This window comes from Capsicum annuum, unplaced genomic scaffold, assembly GCF_002878395.1.
Source record: "Capsicum annuum cultivar UCD-10X-F1 unplaced genomic scaffold, UCD10Xv1.1 ctg5149, whole genome shotgun sequence".
Taxonomy (NCBI): Eukaryota; Viridiplantae; Streptophyta; class Magnoliopsida; order Solanales; family Solanaceae; genus Capsicum; species Capsicum annuum.
In genome coordinates this window covers 86512-105385 of record NW_025859439.1, presented here as the reverse complement: position 1 = coordinate 105385, position 18874 = coordinate 86512, and the positions used below count along the sequence as shown (strand labels likewise).

General features: G+C 39.8%; 1 protein-coding gene across 6 annotated transcripts in view; it reads left to right on the top strand.

Annotated features, from left to right (window-relative positions):
- LOC107838855 (pentatricopeptide repeat-containing protein At5g42310, chloroplastic) overlaps positions 1 to 18874 on the top strand; it is a 38679-nt gene that overhangs the window by 10337 nt on the left and 9468 nt on the right. Inside the window, exons 2-6 of one of the 6 annotated variants that reach the window (XM_047404055.1) lie at positions 2669 to 2821; positions 2952 to 3023; positions 3335 to 3516; positions 3724 to 3795; positions 3924 to 4068. In XM_047404055.1, coding sequence (XP_047260011.1) covers positions 2669 to 2821; positions 2952 to 3023; positions 3335 to 3445 — 336 coding nt within the window. In that variant the 3' untranslated portion in view covers positions 3446 to 3516; positions 3724 to 3795; positions 3924 to 4068. Of the gene's footprint in view, positions 1 to 1706; positions 2007 to 2668; positions 2822 to 2951; positions 3024 to 3334; positions 3517 to 3723; positions 4069 to 18874 lie in introns of those variants that run through there. The other 5 variants (XM_047404056.1, XM_047404054.1, XM_016682096.2 and 2 more) reach the window with 5 other exon arrangements.

Genomic DNA, 18874 nt, shown 5'->3' with positions numbered 1-18874 from the left:
AGTACAACTATCACTTCAGACTTAAACTGGATAAGAAACAACCAAGTAAATCTAGAATGATCATCAACAATGGTAACAAAGAACCTCTTGTTATTATAGGTAGGCACTCTATAAGGTCCCCATATATCACAAGTTTAGTCAGCTTAGCAAGGGGACACAGTGCACATATGATCTTCAAACTTCAAATGACTTAGTACAACATGCCTTTTAAGCACCTCAACAGGTGCTTGGGCCATTCTTTTGTACCAGAGAACACTGGAATCAGAAAACAACTGCACATTATTAGCACATCTATTTACACTTGTTGGTTGTGAAGAAGCATTTTGAAGAATGTAAAGCCCTTGATCTTCTTTACCAATCCCAACACCATGCCAGTACAAAGATCCTGGAAGATGCAGAAGTCAAGAGAAAATTTCACTGAACATTACAACTCCTTTGTAAGTTTTGATACTGACGGGAGATTATATTTAAACTCAGGCAGATATAGGCAGATATAGGACATCAATAATGAGAGAATTGATGAGTACGCCAGAGGTGCCTTTGTGAGAAACTGGCACCTCATCACCTGTTGGAAGATATACCTTACTTTGTGAAAGCTTCATGACAATTATGCAAGGGTTAGAAACCATATGATTAGTAGCACCAGTGTCAATAATCCAACTATCGCTAATAGTAGGACTAGTTGGAGCTATCATGATACCTGCAGCGCAGGTGGAGTGGAATCCTTGTCCTCCTTCCCTTTGTTGAGCAGCATGACAATCTGCTGATATTGTTCTGGTGTAAAATGAGTAGTAGGGGTTGAAATAGTCTGTGATGAACTAGATTGAGACAGCTTATCACTGGTAGAGTATGTGTCCATAGAGTATGCTGAATCAGGACAGTTAGGAGGAGCAGTGTTTCCTACTACATGTGCATACTGTCCTGCTCCTTTCTTCTTGGATTTGGGCCAATCTAATGGGTAACTAATCAGTTTGAAATATTACTCCTTAGCATGACCATTATAACCACAGAACTCACAAACCACTGGTGGTCTTTTTTGTGGAGCACCTCTATAGGTGGAAGTTGTTGTTCTCCCCTCATAGATACCTGCAGCCTTAACTGAATTGGTATTTCCTGAACCATCAGGTCCTAAATACACTCGTTTGCCTTTGTAACCTTGTTTATGAGTAAAGAAGGCTGCTGCATCCATGGTATCATTAAGATGACCCACAAAGGAACTAGTAGCTATGGATCTCTGACTTTCATGATCCACAATCATAGAATATACCTTGTTAATGGATGGTATAGGGTCGTTAAAAGAATTTGGCTTCTACACTGAGCGTATGTCTCATTCAGACCCATTAGGAACTGTAACACTCTTTGATAATCAAAGTGTTGTGCATAGCCTCTAGATTCAGGGCAGCTACATCTAGGAGAGGGCATGAGAGCATCAAACTCATCCCAAGAGTTCTCATTCGAGAAAAATAATCAGCAACTGACAAGAGTACCTCGAGAGAGTGTAACAATTTCTCTATGCAAGTAGAACACTCTAGAGCCATTCACCTTATCAAACCTTTCCTTTAAATCTATCCACACATTATGAGCATTAGAGGCGTAGATAATACTACTCAACAGATCCTTTCGTACTAAATTCTTAATCCATGACAAAACAACAACATTAACTCTCTCCCACTGATCATGGACTGATTCATCAAAGTGATTTTTAGGATATCGCCTATCAACAAAGCCTATTTTGTTCTTACCTACGAGACTCAAAGCCATGGATCTACTCCACAGGGCATAATTTTCAGAGCCAGTAAGCTGAATAGAAATAAGGGAGCTACCTGGAGTGTCGTTTGGATGTAGATACAGTGGATGATTGTGGTCAATTTCAATTGTACCGGCTGATGTAGATGTAACTCCAGGTGCTGCAGTTGTAGTTGCAGGTTCTGCAGCTGAGTTTCGAGTAACCACCATTGAAGTTCTCTGCAAGTAATGGAACAGTAGCTGCTTTTCTCACTTATCAGGTGAAATTGACAATCTCTAGCATCGATTACAGCCAGCAATCAGTAGTAGCTCTGTTATCTTGTTAGATTTCTACACTATTGAGCTAAGAGCTTGAAGAAAGAGGGAAGAAGATTCTAGAAGAAGAGTATTCTTTCAGTAACTGAACTTTTCTTAGCTCATTATGCCACTATAAGTTGGTATTTATAGAGTTAGTTTGCTCCTTGTGACAGCTGTACAATGACAGCTGTCACACTTAATTAACTAACTCACTCACCCATACAACACACACTAACTTCCTCTAACTAACATCAACTTGCTCATTACACGTTCAACTAGCTCAACAGTTATCTTTATTTTCCTGTTTGCTGACCTCTTTTTGGGCCTTAGCACTTTGGGCTAACCCACTTTTGTAAATAGACCCTTTTATTTGATAAATTCTAACAAATTGGGTCGTTTTATTTCTTTAGAAAAAAGGAAAAGAAAAGAAAACTGAAAAACAAAAGGGATCTGTAATGAAGCCTGAAATCTGCTTAATTCCACCAATCAGGCGCTGGACATATATGTGCATTGCAGCTTAACCTCATATCTTACCTCAATATTTTAGCCTTCTAAAGATCGACATTCTTTATCTTCAAGATATCTTATGACTACATGTGTAAAATGTTGCTCTCTCCACCAATAGGGATTGTCTGAACAAGCAGTAAATGCCTTTAGGATCATGAAAGGTGATGGCCTAAAGCCCAGCCTGTTAGCTCTCAATTCACTAATTAATGCATTTGGTGAGGATCGGAGATATGCTGAAGCTTTTGCTGTATTGAAGTATATGAAAGAAAATGTGAGTTCAGCTTTTCTTTTCCTATACATATATATAGCTATGCTGATGTAATGAAGATACAAATTTCTGTATTTTCGCCCCTTAATGACTATTTATCTTTCTGACTTTCATACATATCCTACAACTGCAGGATATGAAGCCGGATGTTGTTACTTACACCACTCTCATGAAAACCTTGATACGTGTGGAGAAATTCGAAAGGGTAAACACATACTTTTTATTTATTCTTGTTGAGTTGTAGTTGCCGTTTTGGTATCTTCACGATTATTTTTCCACCTAATATCTTACTCTTGGATCTTCTTTTATGTTAAGTTAGCATATTGAGTGACTAAATTTCCTTATTGAAACTCGGAAACTCAAATCTTTTCATGCAGCAAAAGTATCAAAGTTTTGGAATAGATGGCAGAATTGTAATGAATTTCACGTTAAGATTGTTGTCTCTGTCACATTCACTGGATTGTGCATTCCTAAATTGAAGTTGTGTAGGCATCAGCTAAATATTTTGATTTTCAGGTTCCAGCTGTTTATGAAGAAATGGTATTGTCTGGATGCATCCCAGATAGGAAAGCTAGAGCGATGCTACGATCTGCTCTGAGATACATGAAGTCTACATTGAAGTTGTAGCAGACTGCAAGTCACTCTAACAAATATGACCATGCTGAGTCATGATTTTTCAGTATAACTTTCAATTTAAGGTAAGGGAATCTTCTCTATGTACTGAGTCAACATGTTATTACAGTGTGCTGTAGTCTGATGGGAGGGTTCAATTAGAAAATCTCTTTTCTGGTGCTAAAGTTTTGCTCATACGAGAAACTTTCAAGAGGAAATTTAAACTTGAAAAATCCAGTTCATTTTCAATGTTTATGATCTAATAACTTGTCCTGAATTTGTTTGATATGCAGCTGTTGTTCACTCTTGTGCATTAACCTTTGTCACAATTCAAGAACTTCATGTTTGACAGCCAAATTGGGAAGGTTAATAAAAGATCCTAGGTCCTTTGTGTCCCAGCATACTTTCATCTACATACTTGTAGCTGCAAAGCGAATATTCAGCTTTTGTCTTTTTTTGTGTAACATGTCTAGTGTCATTTTTGTAATTGCAGTGTTAAGTGTGGGAGCAAGACTTCTAGCACGATGTTGCTTTACAGTCATGTGATCATGTCGTGTTATGATTTAAGGGCCAAATAAATTTCTGCTTGTGGGTTCCTGCAAATAACCGAGCTCCGCAGAGACCTCTTATGTATTGTAGCTGTCATCTTTTCTCCTTGTGGAAGTAGAGTAACAGCGGTAGCGAAGTAGAACCGATACTCTGCTCTCTGCTCTCGCTCATAATTATGTGATGATCTGATGTTTTGTATTAGTGTAATCTCAAAAGTGGGGTCAAAAAAGGATATAGTGTACGCACACCTCCTTGTGAGCTTGAGAAGTAGTTTTCTAATAATCTTTCAGCTAAAGAAACATTTTAAAGCAGGTTTGAAAAACAATAGGTAAATGAAGCTCCAATGAAAATACAAAAACAAAAAGAAGAAAAATATTGACTGCAAAAATAAAGCTAACAAAATCAAAAGAAAAACAATAGTGAGTAAACTAAAGAATAAGATAATAATGGAATAAAATGAGGTATTCCATGATAGAACCATGCACCCCCACAAGAAAGAGAGAAATCGCTCTATGTGCTAACCTTATAACCTAATTCTCACCTTCAAGTTCTTCTATTAATCATCTTCCCCCAATTTTTTTTCAGTGTGCCTCTCCTTTGGTCTATCACTACCAAGTTTCCTTGCATCCTCATTGGGACATTTGTGCTCTCCCCTTCATATGTCTGAACTATCTCAACTTTTTTTTTTTTGGTTATAAGTTGTATTTTCATTGATAACCAAAAGTATTTACAATCGTATCAAAACAGTCGCGGACTAACTGTTGTCTCTATCTACATCACTATTGCTATCTGTAAAGATAATACAATTCAAGCTTGTTTCTTACTGCATCAAACTCCTAGTCTAGGGATACACATTATGTTTTTGGAGTGTCTTGTGCCATTTGATGTTATTCCTTCGTCTGATATGTATTTGCTGGACGACCTCTTTCAACAATCTGTCAGCATCCATTGGAGTTTGCTGGAATCTGCCTTTGTTTCTCTCTCTCCATATCAATGTAACTATCATAGCAAACCCCACTGTTGAAATTTCTGCTATTCCAGCTTTACTTCTTGCCATTGTGTTTAACCATTAGATCTCTTCTTTCTAGTCTTGTATTACTCTTATGAATTCCATCCAATTACACAACCTTTGCCATAGATTATTAGTTTTAACACAATCATAGAACAAGTGTTCAAGTGTTTCTAGTTCTTGGCCACAAAATATACAATCTGTTGGAACCTATTTACCAAATTTTATCAATTGAGGCACAGTTGCTAGTTTGTGTTGTACTGATAGCCAAAGTATAAACTTGAATTGAGGGTGGATCTTTTTGTGTAGAGCAACGTTCTTCCAAGTAACCCTTGGATACTGAGGCATCAACAATTTATACATTTTGTGTATGGAGAAGGAGTTACCTTGCATTACTCTTGCAAAAGCACTATGTAGTCCACCAACCATCATGGGATTCTAATGTAGAGCATTGAATAAGCTTTCCATCGATACCAATTTCATTGAAATCCGACTTCGGACGAGGGAGTTATAGCCGTTTTACTCAGCGATATCGGATCGCCCAGGTCTGACGAGTCCGCCAGGTCCTTGGTGGATCGTCAAGTGTCCCTTCAAGTCAAGGCAGTGACCCCTTTTCCTAGTCACCGTGTGACGGCCAAGATGGTGGACCGTCAAAAAGTTGACGAACCGTCAAGGGGTCCGTCAGGTTGAGACAGAGTGTCTCTTTTTTGGCCCTCGAGTGACGCACGACTTGGTGGTCCGTCAGTTTCCTGACGGACCGTCACTTCGATCGTCACGTCGAGGCAGAATGGCCCAGATTTGGCACTCGAGAGATGGATGACTTGGTGGACTATCAGTTTCCTGACGGACCGTCACTTCGACCGTCACGTCGAGGCAGAACGTTCCATTTTTGGCACTCGAGTAACAGACGATCTGATGGACCGTCAGGAGACTTGACGGACCATCAGATCGACCGTCACAGGCCCCGATCAGCGAATTTCAGCTTTTCAAAAGGGCATTTTGGTCATTTCCAATCCTTGTTGCCTTATATATACATCAAAGTAGTAAAGAGAAGATCATTTTCTCCTATTTCTCTCCAATTTCTCCAAGAATTTTCTAGAAAACTAGGGTTTTCTCCCAAAAATCAAAACTCCTTCGAAGAAATTCAAGAATCTTCCATAGATTTCTCCAAGTTGTCCAAGAATTAAGCTCCCCTAGTCAAAGACATCAAGGGTCTTAGCTAAAAAATGTAAGGAAGAAGTTCCAACCAAGTTTCTACATTTCCAAAATTATAATCCAAGGTATGTGGGGCTTGAACAAGAACACTCCTTTCGTTCTTGTGCCTAAAGATTTACTTTCTATTATTGATTTACATGATTTTGCAAGTGGGTTTACACCCAAATTTCTGTATTTATGATTTATGAGATTTGAGTTGAATAAGTTTGATATTTATGATTATTTCACCATCATGTTTCTTAAATTGAGAATTTATTCCATGAGTTGTATATTGTCATTACCTATTGATGATTTTTAAGCGATTTAAGACAAGTGTCATGAGTTATGCCTTTCCATGAGAAATTTGACTATTGAATATATATCGATATTTGAGATTGAAAGTCAAAAATGAGTCTTATGATGTTTCCTTGAAGCTTTTGATATTTGAAAATGATTCGAAATGCAAATGTACTTGATGTTGAGAAAGATTGTGTTGAGTTGAGTCAGGTTATGAATCCTCAAGATGTTTATGATTTACAGATGAGATATATATTTATGTTTTGGTCTTTAAAATAGATCCATGAGTTGATATTGATTAAGCTGGATTTCCTAACGCGTTCTGAGCTGAGTCTGGGAAAAGTATTTAGCACCGAACCAAAAATGTGGTATTTTCCTGAAACTACGTGTCACCGTAGGATTGATGTTGATAATTGTGGGCCAGAGGCCGAGTATGGGATTGTGATAATGAGATTGAGGTTGTACTCCCTGGCAAGAGTATGACATCCCCGCTAATATGGGGTTCTCTCCATAGGAGGGCAAAACATTGGACTCCATGCGACTCACATGGTGTAGTTATGTCGGTTATAAGAAACTCCCATGTCCGTAATGATCTAAGTACCATGAGTTACCGAGTCACTCTAAGTCATGAGTCAAAGAGTTTGAGTTGAGTTAAATGATTTATGAGATTTATGAAGCATATGTTATTACTGATGACTTACGGAAATGATGTTTTAGATAATTCAAGCGAAGAGAGTTATTATTGTTAGCATGCATGATTTTCTTATACATTTATGATATTAGTTAAAATGTTGCATCCACCCCCACATACTCAGTACATTCCTAAGTACTGACTCCCATACTCTTTTGTATTCTATATTTCCTCATGATATAGGTTCAGGTGCTCAGTCTCAGCAGCGATAGTGATCTTTGAGTACCTTCATCTACATTTCTGCGGTTGGTAAGTCCTCATGGTTCGAGGACCTGTGTCTCCGATTTTGTCTTGTTAATAGATGGTTGTTTACTTTCAGTTCAGTACGAGTCAGTTGGGGATCTGACCCAATGGCTCCCCAGTCCTATGTAGTAGAGGCTTTGTCAGACTAGTGTACCAGCATGTATAGAGATTTCAGTATTTTGTTTGTACAGGGCAGTATTACTTTGTGTTTCAGTATGTTCATGACATGGTTATTCTTTTTTATCTTAGCATGATTTGCGCTATAATGAGTTCTGAAAGTGATGACAGGCTTAGAGGGTTAGCTTGAGGCCACGTGTGGCCTTGAGCACCATGTGACATCTCAGGATAGGTTCTTAGGGCGTTACAAGCTTGGTATCAAAGCCTAAGGTTCAAGGAGTCTTAGGGAGTCTGACAAGCTGCGTTACGTAGAGTCTTGATCATCGGTGTGTAGTGCGCCACATCTATGAGCAAGAGGCTACGGGATGTATTAGGAAAAGTTGTTTCTTTCTTTCAAGAGTCTATCGTGCCTATGACTGTTTCTCTCTGCTGTTAATTTGTGCTCTCTTATGACAGAAAATTCCTCCTCGTAGAGCTCGCAGAAACAACGAACGACCTCAACCCGTTGATCGTTTAGGTGAGACGGTGTCCCATGTTGAATTCCGGGCAGATTTCCAAGCGCTAGCCCAGGCAGTCACCGCCAATGCTCAAGCCAACACCCAGGCTACTGTTCCACCTTTGCAAGGGAATAATTTTGCTGCAGCCCGGGTTTGTGACTTTATGCGAATGAACCCACCTGAGTTCTTTGGGTCGAAAGTAGGTGAAGACCCACAAATGTATTTAGATGAAGTGAGAAAGATCACTCAGATTATGCGCGTGACGGAGGAGGAGAGTGTTGAATTGGCTGCCTATCGAATGAAAGATGTTGCTTATGATTAGGTGGAGATGTGGAGGAAGAGTAGAGGGGAGAATGATACTTCTGTGACTTGGCAATTATTCCAAGATGCCTTCTTAGACAGATTCTTTCCCCCGGAGCTGAGGGAAGCAAAATTAGAAGAATTTATGAACTTGAGACAGGGCCCCTTGACAGTTAAAGAGTATTGCCATAAGTTTAACCAGTTATCTAAGTATGCTCCTGGTATGATGGCTGATTCTAGAACTAGTATGAGTAAGTTCTTGGCCGGTGTATCTAGTTATGTTGTGAAAGAGTGTAGATCCGTTATGCTTAATAGGGACATGGACCTTTCAAAACTAATGATTTATGCTCAGCAGATTGAAGCGGACAAAGTGAAGGAGAGAGAGAGTGAGAGGGAATAAGAGAATTAGATCAGAGCAACAGGGTTATAGTCAGATTAGATTTTCTAGAGGGATCCGCCCTCAGTTCCAGAGCCATTCTCTTGTGCCAGCGGCTTCATCAGCCAGTACTCCTGCATTCAGAATTAGGTCGGAGCAGGGTAGTAGGCCTACTATGTCCAGGTCCCAGGATAGTGTGAGTAATAGACCTCGTCTTCCCCCCCATGTCCGAAGTGCGGTAGAGACCATTTCGATGAGTGCTTAGTCGGTCAGAGGGGTTGTTTTGGTTGCGGTAAGTTGGGCCACAAGTTCAAAGATTGCCCATAGCTAGACAGGGGAGTTGCGATGTTCATCCTCAAAGTCAGAATATTAGTGCTCCAGCCCCTGTAGTTCGTTCTACTCCTCCTCAGGGTGCCTCGTCTAGTATTGCAGGTAGTCAGCGCCAGAATCGCTTTTATGCTATACCACCCCGCTAGGAGCAGGAGGATTCATCAGATGTTGTTACTGGTACGCTTCGTGTATTTCATTTCGATGTGTATGTGTTGATGGACCCTGGGTCAAGTCTTTCTTATGTGACTCCGTTGGTGACTGTGAATTTTGAAATTAGTGCTGAAAAGATTTCCAAGCCTTTTCTAGTGTGCACACCAGTGGGTGTATCTGTTGTTGCTAAGCAAGTATATAAGAAGTGTCCTATCACTGTCTTAACAGGGTTATTTTTGCAGATTTTATTGAGCTAGACATGGTTGATTTTGATATTATTCTGGGTATGGATTGGCTTCACTCTTGTTATGCGTCTATAGACTGTCGTACCCGGGTAGTCACGTTTCAGTTTCACAATGAGCCAGTCTTTGAGTGGTCCAGAAATTCTGTATCTCCTAAATTTCATTTCATATCCCATCTTAAAGCTAGGAAATTGATATCCAAGTGTTGTATCTATCATTTAGTCCAAGTTAAGGACACTAAGTCTGAGACTCCAACTATTCAGTCTCTTAGTGTTGTCAATGAGTTTCCGGATGTTTTCCCGAAATTTCTCCCAGGGGTACCTCCCGATAGAGAGGTAGAATTCAGAATTAATCTTCTCCTTGATACACAACCTATTTCTATTCCTCCGTATCGTATGGCCCCTGCAGAACTTAAGGAGTTGAAAAAACAACTCAAAGATCTTCTTGAGAAGGGTTTTATAAGGCCCAGTGTGTCTCCCTGGGGTACACCCGTTCTATTCGTGCGAAAGAAAGATGGTTCATTGCGCATGTGCATTGACTATCGTTAGCTTAACAAGGTCATAGTCAAGAACAAGTACCCTCTTCCTAGAATTGATGACCTATTTGATCAGCTGCAAGGTGCCAGCTACTTCTTGAAAATAGATTTGAGATTCGGTTATCACCAACTTAAAGTCAGAGAGTGTGATATTCCAAAGACGGCTTTCCGCACTCGTTATGGTCATTTTGAATTCTTGGTCATGTCCTTCGGGCTAACGAATGCCCTGGCAGTTTTTATGGACCTCATGAATTGGGTGTTTAGACCGTACCTAGATATGTTCGTTATTGTGTTTATAGAAGATATCCTTGTATATTCCTAGAGTAAAAACGACCATGCAGATCATCTTCGAATTGTCTTATAGACCCTTAGGGATCAGCAGTTGTTTGCCATATTTAGCAAATGTGAATTTTGGCTTCGGTCAGTTGCCTTTCTGGGTCATATTGTTTCTTTTGATGGTATTCGAGTTTATCCTCAAAAGGTAGAAGCTGTGAAGAATTGGCCTAGACCTATTTCCCCGTCTGATATTAGAAGTTTCTTGGGTCTAGCTGGCTACTACTGTCGTTTTGTCGAAGGTTTCTCTTCCATTGCTGTTCTTTTGACCTGATTGACCCAAAAGAAGGTTAAATTCCAGTGGTCAGATTCTTGCGAGAAAAGTTTTCAGGAGTTGAAGACTCGACTCACTTCAACCCCTGTGATGACCCTGCCTAATGGTGTAGATGATTTTGTGGTATCTTGTGATGCTTCTAGAGTTGGTTTGGGTTGCATGTTGATGCAGAAGGGTAAGGTTATAGACTATACCTCCAGGCAGTTGAAACCTCATGAAAAGAATTATCCGACCCATGACCTCGAGTTAGCTGTAGTGGTTTTTGCTTTGAAAATTTGGAGGCACTACCTGTACGGTGTTCATATTGATGTCTTTACGGATCACAAGAGTTTGCGGTATGTGTTTACTCAGAGAGAGTTGAATCTTCGGCAGAGGCGATGGTTAGAATTACTGAAGGACTATGATATGAGTGTGTTGTACCACTCAGGCAAGGCTAATCTAGTGGCAGATGCCCTTAGCAGATCGTCCATGGGTAGTGTAGCACATGTTGAGGAAGATAAGAGGGACTTAGACCGTGAAGTGCATCGTTTGGCTAGGTTAGGTGTTAGATTGCTTGACTCAGCTGGGGGTAATGTTTGGGTCCAAAGTAGTTCCGAATCTTCCCTAGTTTCGGAAGTGAAGGAGAAGCAGGATACGGATTCTCGTTTGGTCGAACTGAAAGAATCAGTTAAAGACCAAAAGATGGAGGTTTTCTCCCAAGGGAGAGATTGTGTATTGAGATTTCAGAATAGATTATGTGTGCCTGATGTTGTTGATGATCTAAGGTAGAGAATTATGACTGAGGCGCATGGTGTGCGGTATTCTATTCATCCTGGTGCTACCAAGATGTACCGCGATTTGCGGAAAATTTATTGGTGGAATAGTATGAAGAAGGATATAGCGAAGTTCGTAGAGAAGTGTACAACTTGCCAGTAGGTAAAGATAGAGCACCAGAGACCCGGTGGTGTGATGCAAGAATTTAACATTCCTACTTGGAAGTGGGAAGTGGTGAATATGGATTTCGTGACCGGTTTACCTCTCTCTCGTCGTCATCATGATTCTATTTGGGTCGTTGTAGACAGGTTGAATAAGTCAGCATATTTTCTACCAGTACATACATCTTTCACCACTGAGGACTATGCTAAGCTGTACATTCGGGAGTTAGTAAGGTTGCATGGAGTTCCGTTGTCGATCATCTCTGATAGAGGTACTCAATTTACTTCTCAATTTTGGAGAGCCTTTCAGAAGGGTCTCAGCACCCAAGTTCATCTTAGCTCCGCTTTTCATCCGTAGACAGATGGTCAGGCTGAGAGGACTATCCAGAATTTGGAGAATATGTTAAGGGCTTGTGTTCTTGATTTCAAAGGAAGTTGGGATGAACATTTGCCGTTGATTGAATTTGCTTACAACAATAGTTTTCATGCTAGTATTGGAATGACTTCGTTTGAAGCTTTGTATGGGAGAAGATGTAGATCGCCCATAGGTTGGTTCGAAGTGGGTGAAGCTGCTGTGATTGGATCTGATGCTGTGTTTGAGGCTATGGAGAAATTTAAGTTGATTCAGGAGAGGTTGAAGATAGCCCAGAGTCATCAAAAGTCGTACGCAGATGTGAGAAGAAGAGCTCTTGAGTTTGAAGTTGGTGATATGGTGTACTTGAAAATTTCACCCATGAAAAGGGTGAAAAGATTTGGAAAGAAAGGGGAGCTTAGTCCCCAATATGTTGGCCCTTATAGAGTTTTGAATCGTGTTGGGAAAACAGCTTATGAGATTGAGTTGCCTGCAGAGTTGTCAGCTGTCCATCCTGTATTTCATGTTTCTATGCTCAAGAAGCACATTGGAGACTCTGTTGTTGTTGATTTGTCGGAAAGTTGTGATGTTCAGAATAACCTTTCATATGATGAAATCTCGGTTGAAATCCTAGATTATCAAGTCCGTAGACTAAGGAACAAAGAAGTTCCCTTGGTTAAAGTTCTGTGGCGAAATCAATTAGTAGAGGGTGCCACTTGGGAAGCAGAAGCAGAAGCAGATATGCGAGCTAGTTACCCTTATCTTTTCTCCAGGAGTCCAAGTCAAGCTGAAGGTACTATTCCCCTAATTTAGTTTCCTCCTAATCTAATGTATTCAGCTATATGGTTATTCCCTCTATGATTCGTGCATTTGGTGAAGTACTCAAAAGTTGAGAGTATAGTGAGCCCTTTAATGTGAGTCGTTCCAGCTGGGCGTCCTCATTTTCTCTTATTCTTGGCCTATCTGGCAATATTCGAAGACGAATGTGTCCAAGGAGGGAGATATTGTAATACCCCGATCGTTTCTTAAGCCTAAATCCGTCTTTTGAGTGGATATGTATGACTTCCAAAGTGATTGATGTTTAAATCATGTTGTATTTCTCTAATTTCTACTTTTTCTCATGTAGAGCATTGCATAAGCTTTCCATCGATACCAATATCATTGAAATCCAACTTCGGACGAGGGAGTTCTAACCGTTTTACTCAGCGATATCGGATCGCCCAGGTCTGACGGTCGGCCTGGCGGACCGTTAGGTCCTTAGTGGACCGTCAAGTGTCCCGTCAAGCCAAGGCAGTGACCCCTCTTCCTAGTCACCGTGTGACGGTCAAGATGGTGGACCGTCAAAAAGTTGACGGACCATCAAGGGGTCCGTCAGGTCAAGACAGAATGTCTTGTTTCTGGCCCTCGAGTGACGGACGACTTGGTGGTTCGTCAGTTTCCTGACGAAACGTCACTTCGACCGTCATGTCGAGGCAGAATAGCCCAGATTTGGCACTTGAGTGACAGACGACTTGGTGGACCGTCAGTTTCCTGACGGACCGTCACTTTGACCGTCATATCAAGGCAGAACAATCCAGTTTTGGCACTCGAGTGACGGATGATCTGGTGGACCGTTAGGAGACTTGACGGACCGTCAGATCGACCGTCACAGGCCCCGATCAGCGAATTTCAGCTTTTTCAAAAGGACAGTTTGGTCATTTATGATCCTTGTTGCCTTATATATACATTAAAGTAGTAAAGAGAAGATCATTTTCTCCTATTTCTCTCCAATTTCTCCAAGAATTTTCTAGAAAACTAGGGTTTTCTCTCAACCCAAAAATCAAAACTCCTTTCAAGAAATTCAATGATCTTCCATAGATTTCTCTAAATTGTCTAAGAATTAAGCTCCCCTAGTCAAAGACATCAAGGATCTTAGCTCAGAAATGTAAGGAAAAAGTTCCAAACAAGTTTCTACATCTCCAAAATTATAATCCAAGGTATGTGGGGCTTGAACAAGAACACTCCTTTCGTTCTTGTGCCTAATGATTTACTTTCTATTATTGATTTACATGATTTTGCAAGTGGGTTTACACCCAAATTTCTTTATTTATGATTTATGAGATTTGAGTTGAATAAGTTTGATATTTATGATTATTTCACCATCATGTTTCTTAAATTGAGAATTTATTCCATGAGTTGTATATTGTCATTACCTATTGATGATTTTTAAGCGATTTAAGACAAGTGTCATGAGTTATGCCTTTCCATGAGAAATTTGACTATTGAATATATATCGATATTTGAGATTGAAAGTCAAGAATGAGTCCTATGATGTTTTCTTGAAGCTTTTGATATTTGAAAATGATTCGAAATGCAAATGTACTTGATGTTGAGAAAGATTGTGTTGGGTTGAGTCGGGTTAGGAATCCACAAGATGTTTATGATTTACAGATAAGATATATATTTATGTTTTGATCTTTAAAATAGACCCATGAGTTGATATTGATTAAGGTGGGTTTCCTAACGCATTCTGAGCTGAGTCTGGGAGAAGTATTTAGCACCGAGCGGGAAATGTGGTATTTTTCCGAAACTACGTGCCACCGTAGGATTGATGTTGATAATTGTGGGCCAGAGGCCGAGTATGGGATTGTGATAACGAGATTGAGGTTGTACTCCCTGGCAAGAGTACGACACCACCGCCATTATGGGGTTCTCTTCCTAGGAGGGCAAAATGTCGGACTCCATGTGGCTCACATGGTGTAGTTATGTCGGTTATAAGAAATTCTCACGTCCATAATGATCTAAGTACCATGAGTTACCGAGTCATTCTAAGTAATGAGTCAAAGAGTTTGAGTTGAGTTAAATGATTTATGAGATTTATGAAGCATATGTTATTCCTGATGACTTACGAAAATTATGTTTTAGATAATTCAAGCGAAGAGAGTTATTATTGTCAGTATGCATGATTTTCTTATACATTTATGATTTGTGATATTATTTATAATGTTGCATCCACCCCCACATACTCAGTACATTCCCAAGTACTGGCTCCCATACTCTTTTGTATTCTATATTTCCTTATGATATAGGTTCAGGTGCTCAGTCTTAGCAGCGACAGTGATCTTTGAGTACCTTCATCAACATTTCTGCGGTTAGTGAGTCCTTATGGTTCGAGGACCTGTGTCTACGATTTTGTCTTGTTAATAGATGGTTGTTTACTTTTAGTTCAGTACGAGTCAGTTGGGGATCTGTCCCAATGGCTCCTCAGTTTTATGTAGTAGAGGCGTTGTCGGACTAGTGTACCAGCGTGTACAAAGATTTCAGTATTTTGTTTGTATAGGGCAATATTACTTCGTGTTTCAGTATGTTCATGAAATGGGTATTCCTCTTTATCTTAGCATGATTTCCTCTATAATGAGTTCTGAATGTGATGACAGGCTTAGCATGATTTGCTCTATAAGAATCTTAAGAATGCAACAAGTAAAGAGAACTTTTCTATACCCATTATTGTTATTTACAAGCTTATGAGATTTCCAGTGATTTAGAAGTTGAATTACATGATTATGTTCATATTTCCATGCATATTGCAGAAATTTCCAGATTTTAAATTGATTTATGAAAATGTTTACATTACCAAGCATGAACATTATGATGTTTTTACTTGAGTTTGATGTATGGGTCATTAAGCCCTAAGTAAAGATTGCTATTTCAAGATTTGTTGTGCTATAAGCACCCTATGACTTGATTTCTTTTCAGATTATTGATAACGATTTTACCTTTTGGCCTTAGAATAGCTATGAAATCCACTTTATAGATTCAGATTACAGATTTAGCTCTACAAATATACTGTTGGTTTTTCATTATAAACCATTATACTATTTTAAAGTAGATTTCCATCAGAATGAGCATACAAATTTAGTAGGAGTAGTATTTAGCACCGAGTTGGGTACGTTACTACGGTTTCATACTCCAGAACTACGTGCCAACGTAGGATTTCGATTGTTCCTACTTCTACGTGGATGATAGATATATGATCACTTAGATAGGTTATACTCCCTAGCAAGAGTATGACTCCTCTCCTCTACGTGAGGATTTCTCCTTAGGGGGATAGATCATTGGACTCCATGAATGCTCACATGGTTTATGTCGGTTAGATGAGCTTCCCATGCAGAATAAGTTTTCAGATTTCTAAACCCTTAAGATAAAGTATTTTCTCTACAGTTTTAAAGTTTTTGATTTTAAAATATTGCTTTGCATAAGCCTTCAGATACAGACTTACATATTTCACTTAGCCTGCATGATTTGAGAATAAGAACAAAATACAAATTTTAGAACTAAGTGTAGTGGCTCACAAGTTTTATACTATATGCTTTATTGTTCATGATTTATGATCTTCAGTTTTCAGATGACTCCAGCCTTTGTAAGTCATTTACCTTTAGCATGCATAGTTTTATAAATTATGATGATATTGCTTACTTATTCCATTCACCCCCATAGGCTCAGTACATTTCCAAAGTACTAATCCACATATACGTCAATGTGCTACATTGTCTCATAATATAGGTTCAGGTGCTCAATATCAACAGCGTGAGTGATTTTCGAGCATCTGATCTACATCTCTGTAGTTGGTGAGTCCTCATAGTTCAGGGACTTAGCTATTTAGATTTCTAGTTTATTAGTAGCTGATTCAGTATTCATTTTAGACAGTTTGGGTCAACTGGGGCCTGTCCCAGTGACTCTAAATTCAGTCAGTAGAGGTTTGTCGGACTATTAAATTCAGTTTTAGATTTTAGTTACAGTACTTAGAGTTTTAGTATTTGCCTTGTCAGACTGATGAGATTAGTATTTTCAGATATACTTAGATAATTCAGATAGTTTTTCTGCATTTATTATGATTTTATATTCGTATCCCCCTATTTTGAGGTTCAGATTTAGTAGAAGGCAGCCAGGGTTAGCTCAGGACTACTTGTAGTTCGGAGCATTGTGTGGCATCCCGAGAACTAGATTTTGGGGTGTTACAAACTTGGTATCAGAGCCTAAGGTTTAGAGAGTCCTAGGGAGTCAGACAAGCCACGTTACGTAGAGTCTTGATCATCGGTGTGTAGCGTGCCACATCTATGAGCAAGAGGATATGGAGCATTTTAGGAAATCATCTCTTCTTTCATGATCTATCATGCATTCAGTATCTGTATCTGCTTCTAACTCGTGCTTTTACGTGACAGAAAATGCCTCCTCATCGAGCTAACGCATGCAAAAATGATAATCAACTACCTCAGCCCACAGATCCTTTGCATGAGAATGTGTCACATGCAGAGTTTTGGGCTGCCTTTCAGGCATTAGTCCAAGCTGTGATAGCTAATGTTCAGGGCAACCGTCATGCTGCAGTCCCACTTCAGCAAGACGGGACTTAGCCCTAGCTAAAATTCAAGATTTTATGAGAATAAACTCGTTAGAATTCTTTGGGTCGAAAGCAGGTAAGGACCCACAGTTTTATCTAGATGAGGTGAAGAAGATCACTCGTATTATGCATGTTTCTAAAGAGAAGAGTGTAGAATTGGCATCCTATAGGCTGAAGGATATTGCATATGATTGGGTAGTGATGTGGAAGAAAAGTAGAGGGGAGAATGCAACTCCCATGACTTGATAGATATTTCAAGATATGTTCTTAGACAAGTTCTTCGTATGTGTGATGAGGGAAGCTAAGATAGAAGAGTTCATGAACCTGAGGCAGAGCTCAATGACAGTGAAGGAGTATTGCCTCAAGTTCAGCCAGTTGTCGAATTATGCCCCTGATAAGATGGCTGACTCTAGGTCAAACATGAGTAAGTTTGTGACCGGTGTGTCTGGATTGGTAGTTAAGGAGTGTAGGAATGCTATGCTCATTGGAGACATGGATCTTGCTATATTGATGATGCATGCTCAGCAGAATGAGGCAGAGAAGTTCAAGGAAAGAGAGAGAGAGAGTAAACGAGAAGGCTAGAATAGGGTAGTTTGAGTATGGCCAAGATAGATCTCAAGGAGGGAATCGTTCGCAGTTTCAGAATCGTTCATCTATACCTAAACCATCTTCAGCTAGTGCTCCCGCACCCAGGAATAGACTGGAGCAGTGGGATAGGTCATCAAATTCTAGATCTCAGAATAGTGTGAGTGGGAAGCCCAATCATCCCCCATATGCTAAGTGTAGTAAGAATCATGCGGGTGACTATTTGTGGGATTAGAAAAGTTGTTATGGTTGTGGACAGATGGGTTACGGGGTTAAAGAGTGCCCGCAAGCAAGACAGGGAAATAGAGATGTTCGTCCTCAGACTCAGGATAATAATTCACCAGCCTCTCTAGGTTGCCCAACCCCTCCTCAGGGCGCACGATCTAGTACCGGTGGCGGTCAGCACCAGAATAGGTTCTATGCTTTACCATCCCGCCAGGAGCTAAAAGATTCGCCAGATGTTGTTGTTGGTATGCTTTGTGCATTTCATCTTGATATTTATGTGTTGCTAGAACCTGGGTTGATTTTGTCTTATGTGACCCATTCATTGCAGTAAATTTTGAAATAAGTTCTGAAAAGATCCCCGAGCCTTTCTTGGTTTCTACCCAGTAGGTGAGTCAGTTGTTGCCAAAAAGATTTATAAAAGTGTCCTATTACCGTCCTTCATAAAGTCATGTTAGCATACCTAATAGAGTTAGATATGGTTGACTTTGATCTTATTATTGATATGGATTGGCCCCATTCTTGTTATTTATCTATAGATTGTCGCACCTGAGTGGTAAAGTTTCAGTTTCCAGATGAGCCAGTCTTTGAGTGGTCAGGTAATTCAGTGTGTCCCAAGTGTCATTTCATATCTTATCTAAAGGCCAGAAAGTTGATTTCCAAAGGGTGTTTCTATCATCTTGTTCGAGTTGAAGACACTACGTCTGAGACTCCAACAGTTCAGTCAGTCAGTGTAGTCAGTGAGTTTCCTGATGTCTTTCCCGAAGATTTGCCAGGGGTACCTCCTGATAGGAAAATAAAATTCGGTATTGACCTTCTCCCAGATACTTATCCTATTTCCATCCCTCCAATCATAT